This window comes from Drosophila virilis, chromosome X (assembly GCF_030788295.1).
Source record: "Drosophila virilis strain 15010-1051.87 chromosome X, Dvir_AGI_RSII-ME, whole genome shotgun sequence".
NCBI classification, from domain to species: domain Eukaryota; kingdom Metazoa; phylum Arthropoda; class Insecta; order Diptera; family Drosophilidae; genus Drosophila; species Drosophila virilis.
The window spans coordinates 3,221,692-3,228,444 of NC_091543.1; the positions used below are offsets into that span (position 1 = coordinate 3,221,692).

Genomic DNA, 6,753 nt, shown 5'->3' on the forward strand with positions numbered 1-6,753 from the left:
ATTCATCACTCACGTCAATCAATCACTCCATCATTCAGTCAGTCAATCAATCAGACAGTCAGTCAGTCAGTCAATCAATCAATCAATCAATCAGACTGATGGTATGGCAACTGCCGGTCGGGCACACCCGACCGACTTTTGTTTCATAATTAAATTCTCACGCAATTGGAAAAAAATTGCATTTTGTGGCAATTTTCTAAACTCGTCGAAAAAACAAAAAGGAAACAATTCCGAGTGTAGCTGCCTGAAAAGTGTGCTTCACTCTGCAATTATTCCATTTCGTGCGAGTTTATTTACGCCCCCTCGCCCCTCGCTACACGGGTGGTCCCTTGTTGCAAATATGCTGCAACTGACAGCTTGCCACAAATTGCATCCTTAAAAATGTTCAACTTTATTTCGTTTTGCATTGAATCAAAATCGATGGCCTGGGAGCAATTGTTGTTGCCAGTTGCTGCTGCATCGGCAATTAGCCAAAGACAACAATAGAGAGAAGCAATAAACACGTTGTGTGGATAAGTCAGGTGAGCCAGCCAAAGACGTGGCTGTGGCACGGGAGCGGTAGCTGAGATGGTAAGAGGAATGAGTATCTCACTGTGTGGGCCATGTTTGTGTCCTTGTTGTTGGCTGGAACAAATGAACTGTACAAATGAAAGTCACAGGACCAAGTTGTCGACAGTTGGCAATAGCGGCTGCCACGCCCCTACCCCTCTCCCTCCTGCTGACTTGTTGCCCCATGCAACTGCGCTGTGTTTAGCGCTTTATTTATGGCGGCAAATGCAGCGCGTAAATCAGAAGCACAGAGAGAGAGAGAGAGAGAGAGAGAGAGGAGGAGATGAGAGAGTAAGAGAGGGAGACTGTGCTCCCCAAAGCAATTAAGCTGCAGTGGGCGCCCAGCTGGGGCGTGGCTGACTGCAACAGCTACAGCGCACAGTGGGCAAATTGAGACAATTTTCTGGCAAAACATGATTTATAAAAGATTAACAGCTTTGACCTAAATACAACAGGCTGCAATTTTACATAAGAGAATATTTCAAAAAACAGTCCTGCTCTGTAAAATTAACAGCTGCAAGCTTACATGTGTCAACGCTGTTAAGATAACAGCCACAGATATTTTACAAATTGTTCTGGCAAAGCGAACTTTTCCTAAAACTGCCTTAGCTAAAAAACTTTTGGCTAATATACATGGGAAATACAATAAGCTGCAATTTCCCAAAATGTTAACATAGCCTGACACTGTTAAGATAACAGCTGTTAGGCAGAGCTGCTCTAAGCAGCAGCTTGTGTTAATTCTCAAGGGTTTTAAATTAAATTTTCTAAAACTAAAACTCTATGCTATGTGCTCTATCTCTTTCAAAGGCACTTCACAGCCAAGCTTTAGAGTATTTGAAAAGAAAAGAGCCCAATGAGATTTGCCATTTTTTACCAGCAACATAAATGGAATTGTCCACTATGCTGTGAGGCAAACAATCAAACGGAAATTAATTGCGAAATTGTGAAAAGTGAAAGCCAATAGCTTCAACGGAAATCCCAACATTCAATACACAGCTTCACCCCGTCCCCCAAACACCCTCCGCTCAATAGATGATTTGCCAAAGGAACTTGAGATGCATTCAAAGGGGTTCCGATAAGCCCCATGAATAGCATTTTGGATGTCTATTGAATGCGCATCGAATTATGCGGACATGCGTGGCAAAATGACAACCGCAACAGAAGACGATTTATGGGCTTCATTAATGGGACAATTATATCGAGAATTTCGCACAGGAATTTTGAATAGGTATAATAGGTTTGCTGCACAGAAATTGGACAACAGTTATGCAGTTAGATGAGCAAGCAATTTGGGCTTTAGTGGTCACCTCTTGTTGCTGAAGAGAAATGTCTGTATAGAGCGGGGGGAGAGAGAGTGAGAGAGAGAGAAAGAGTGAAAGTAAGAGGGGGAGACGAAGAGAGAGGGACGGCAAAAGCTAAAGAATTTGAGGGGAGCTCTAGAATTATTATAATGTCAACACAAATCGATTGATAAATGAGCAACAATAGTTTTTTTAACGTCTAAGCTTAACTTGAATTTATGAGAATCGCATAGGGAGGTGATTAAAAAAATAGAGTAGAAATAGGTTTCTGTTCTCACAATTTGACAAGCTCTAACTTAAACAGTTATTCTCTCCTCGTACTCTCTCTCTCTCTCTTTCTCTGTCTTCTGTGTGGCTGCAAAGTTGGCCTGTTATTAGTTAACATTAAGTAGCCTTTTCGGCTTGTGTGTCAGGCTGGGTAAATGAATTTGACTCAACATACATATACTTAAATTATAATCTTTACATCAAAAATAGAAAATCGTAAATTATCAACGAGATTGCAAGCGAAGTGCCACCTAAGAAGGCAGTAAGAGCAAGCACTCCTCCCACCACAGAGAGCGAGAGAGCGAGAGAGAGAGAGAGAGAGGAGAGAGTAAGTGAGAAAGAGTTAATCCTGCAGCAGACACGAGTGATAAACCTGGAGAACTGGAGACCCCATAAGCCAGCTCTCACAAGACGAGCTAAGTACAGATTCGGGACGTCCGGTTCTATCTGAAAGTAAGTTGCCCTGAACCCATTGAAAAGGGCCGTTAAGGGTATAACAGTTCGATGTAGCCGTATGTAACAGGCAGTAGAAGCAGGCTTCGAACTTATAAAGCTTTTCTTTTCCAATATCTTAAAGTCCGTCTGTTATTGAATTCGTAGATCTCGCAAACTACAACAGCTAGGAATCATGTTTCAGGCGCTGAACAAATTTAATCAGTTTTCTGTCGATATCTAAACTTATTTCTGTAAAAATATCGATAAATATCGATAATTATTGATAATTATCAATGTTGGCATTTGGTTTTTTGGGCTAATTATGCCAAATTTGGTGTGCATGTTCTCGTATAGGTTTCACAGTCAAGTAATATTACTTTTTTTTTTTGTATATCTGCCCCCCGTTCCAACCGAATTAGTAGAAATATTGCGCTTTGGTATGCACACGCTTTTGCAAGCCATATTTATTCCTTAAGAATTTCATAAAGTTCGGACTATAAACAACGAAGTTAGAATGTCGAGCCTCTCACTCACTCACTCACTCACTCACTCACTCTCTTTCTCTCTCTCTCTCTCTCTCTCTCTCTCTCTCTCACTCGCTCTGTATCTTGCGCTGTAAATGTGGATGTCTCTGCTTGTGTTTTGCAGATGGTTATCAATCTGAATCCCACGACGCTGACCAATGCAAACGGCAGCAGCAGCCCGATGGCGATCATCAGCCATGCCGTAATCGATGACGTTGTCTATATGCATGTGGTCTGTCCGGGCGATGAGATCTCCAAATGGGTAACATTGGAGGAGGCGCTGGGCCTGTGCCCGTCGGCTGTCATTGCCTATACACAGCTGACGCTGACGCATATCTTTGGTCCGCCCGTCGAGGATCAGGAGCCCAGTCTATTTGACTAAAACAGAAATTCGAACTTCAAGAACTGCTCCTTCCACTTAAGCTCGAACCTGCTTCGACCGTTGACTTGATTTGAGCCGAAGGGAACACAACGATAAACGATAAATAATATGAGAATAGCTATAATCATATTTACAACAACAACAACAACGAGAACAAGAACAACACAAACTAGAAAACCAACTAAACCCCAAAAAATACTTTTGCCTCGGGCAAATTTTTCAAATTCAAAGTTCAAGCTTTCCCTAAAAATAATTGCGAACACGTAAACACAAAACCCTCGATAATAATTGTTTCGATATTTAAATTTCGCATGTGCATATGTTTTTCCAAATATGTGTGCTCCATATATTGTTGACCAGCTGACCAAATCGCACACACACACACACACAGACAGACACACAGATACACATACACAGACAGACAGACAGACAGACAGAAACATAGGCAGACATATATATAGATAGAAATGTAACGCCCGGGTTCCCTGGATGAGAGCTACAAAACAAACTCAAATTTCAAGTTTTTCTCTTCAATATTCAATATTTTTCCGACAAAGACCCACCCCCTCCCTACCACCATTCCTACCCTTTCCATTCTTTCCTACCATTATCCTACCACCCCACCCCCCCCCCCCCCTCAATTCCGCCACTTTCCTGCAACATTTTGATTTTGTTTGAAATTCTATAAAATTGGCAACACTTTCGAGTTGGTTTCTAAACGTGGTTATTACAAATTCTGTGCCGAGCAGCCCATATACAAAATTTAATAATGATGTGACACCAAATCTATTATACGACGATAATACAAACATTGGGGTTTTTAAAAAATTGTATACACTCCGAGTTTTATTTCAAACTAGTTGCGTTGGGGATTGGGATTTGCAGCATCCATAAAAGAAAAGACGGCGATTTGTCAAACTGAAATCAAGCTTATCGGTAGCTGGGCTTACGGTTTGAGCCAGCGCCTTTTCTTTTGGACTTGATTATTCGTGGAAATATTTCATGTAAATTGAAAAAATACCTCAGAGCTTACACCCAGGGCTTTGGTATGCGCACACATTAAGATGCCAAGGCTAGGCATGCAGAATTTGAAAGATTGCATTTCTACAAGCAAGGGAAGTTAGCATACCTCGTCACTGGTCACAGGATATCTGCTAGTTGGGCACTGCCCAACTGCGGAGTACTTTACATTTAGTTCGAGTTTTCAATTTGCTTTTCAATAATGCAAGTTTTCCGCCAGCACTTGGGGCCTGCTCGAGTGCCGGGCCATTAGAGTTGGGCTACCTAACAAATTTCATCAAAATTTCGGTTTTCGGTTATTTGGCATTTGTAAATCGCTTGAAATATTTGCTATTTGCCAAATGCTGTTTACAGCTCGAAGCTGGCAACTGGACGTGCCGCAATTTGCGTGCTCTGCGAAAGGCAACTCATATACGAAATATCCGGATGATTGGGGCACAACTTTATGTGTGCAGACGACGCGTCGCGGTTGGCTACAAATTTGCGGCCTGACATTCAGATGCGGCTGGACAGGCTTGGCCTTGGCGGTTGGCTCACGTGCCGCTGTCGCATTTGTCAGCCACCTGCCTCAGCTGCACACAGAGAGAGACACACACACACATACACTAACAGGCGCTAGCACTTAAATTGTTGACAACGCGGCGTATGCGTAATGCGGTCATGCCCCATTTTGTGCTGTCCTGCTGTCGTTTACTTTACTTTTCCACCGCTGCCTCTCTCTGCGCTTCTCACTTGGGCAGCCTTCTTGCTGTGCTTTGTTGTGCCCAACCTTAGACGCGGCAACGCACCAAATTTGTCTTGGCTTAGGCATTTCAATTGCAAATTAGCCTTACGCCCCCTTGCGACTGCCTTTACCTGCTGTTCCTTCTGCCTTACCCTTCGTATTTGTAGGCATTTCAGTTGTGTCACAAAGTGTGCAACAGCGTAGTTTTTCTCGATTCTAGTTGGAATCATAAAAGCCAAGTTTCTTTGTGCGTTTGCCAACTAGACTTTAACTTAGTACTATTATACGGGTTTGAACTGCGATGGTTTAAGCCCGGCATATGATTAAATTTCATGATACGAACCGAACCTCAAATCATATAAGTTACCCAAACTTAAGCGAATGAGGAAGCCAGTTCAAATCTCTAACAAGCATTTTTATGTGGGGCCTCTCGCCTAAAGTCTTAATAGCTCAAATCTACTCACAAGTGTGCGCAAGTGTATTAATTCTTCGGTGTTTGTTTCGGGTTATCTCTTCCTCTGCCCTGCTTCGTCTGCTCTGTGTCCTTTTTTTCAGTTTGTGCTCTGGCCACATTCAAAGTGTACATTTCGCTTTTTGCCTGGCAATTTGAATGATTTATGTTGATTGCGTATAATTGCATGTTGTGTCGCCTCCAGCTCCGCCTCCACCCCCTCTCCGCTTGCCCCAGGCAACTCTACGAGTTGCGCCTTGCGGCATGTGGCATGTGAACGGCCCTAACCTCAGACATTCTGCTTGCGTCGGCAGCGCTGCTTTTATGACGCGTCATCTGTCAGCGACTTGTTGTGACAATGTCGAGCAGCAGGGGTGGAGGGCAGGAGGGCTGCGGGTGGCAGGGTCTTATTGCGGGGCTTGGCTAGACATTGCGCTGCTTATCTAATTATGCGCCCAAATGGCACGCAACACAAAAATGCCGACCCCCATACCCACCCTCCTGTCGACCCAAGGGCCGTGCTGTCTTTTGCGGCACGACGCTTCATTTTTCTAACCAGGCAAATGCCATGAGAGCGGGTTGGGGGCTGGGGGTTGGGGGTTGGCCTAATGGCGGGGCGCGCGCGCATTTATTTCGCTTGTAAACGAGCACAATTTGCAATTTGAACGCGTCCATTTGGCGGCGGAGCCGCCACGTGTCCGGGCTCCCACCGTTCGCTGTCCGCCATTTGCAATTGAATATTTATCTGCGCCCGTCTGGGGGGCGTGGCATTCAACTAGAAGTTATTACGCATAAGCAATAACAAAAAAAAAAAAAAAAAAAAGGAACACAACAAAAATAGAAAACAAAAGCATAAAAGGGAAGCAGCCAAATTTGCACTTTACTAATCAGGCCAAACCGAAACAGTGTGACCAAACGCGCACAAATGCCACAAATAATTCAAATAGCCATAATTGTGATTTATTAAAATACCATCTGGAGAACTGAAGCTCAGACGGGCTCGATCGATTGTCCTGCTGTTCCATATACATATGCTTAGACGCTTCGTATGTTTATATCTACAAATAGAAAAGTTTGGCCTGACTTGCCAAAAACAAAAA

The 6,753-nt window shown here is 43.5% G+C and overlaps 1 protein-coding gene across 3 annotated transcripts; it reads left to right on the plus strand.

The window, feature by feature from the left end:
* Positions 1 to 2,246: 2,246 nt before the first annotated feature.
* LOC6634523 (uncharacterized) lies at positions 2,247 to 4,291 on the plus strand. Of its 3 annotated transcripts, XM_015169545.3 has the most exons (3): positions 2,250 to 2,268; positions 2,328 to 2,570; positions 3,201 to 4,291. In XM_015169545.3, exon 3 carries the CDS (start codon positions 3,201 to 3,203, stop codon positions 3,456 to 3,458), a length of 258 nt encoding a protein of 85 aa, XP_015025031.1. In that variant the 5' UTR covers positions 2,250 to 2,268; positions 2,328 to 2,570; the 3' UTR covers positions 3,459 to 4,291. The 3 variants fall into 3 exon arrangements, with proteins under 3 accessions (XP_015025030.1, XP_015025031.1, XP_002058072.1); XM_015169544.3 differs by having other exon boundaries at positions 2,247 to 2,379; XM_002058036.3 differs by lacking the exon at positions 2,250 to 2,268 and having other exon boundaries at positions 2,275 to 2,570.
* Positions 4,292 to 6,753: the final 2,462 nt, after the last annotated feature.

Coding starts and splice junctions, on each gene's coding strand:
- LOC6634523 (XM_015169544.3), top strand. CDS start 3,201: ATGGTTATCAATCTGAATCCCACGACGCTGACCAATGCAAACGGCAGC.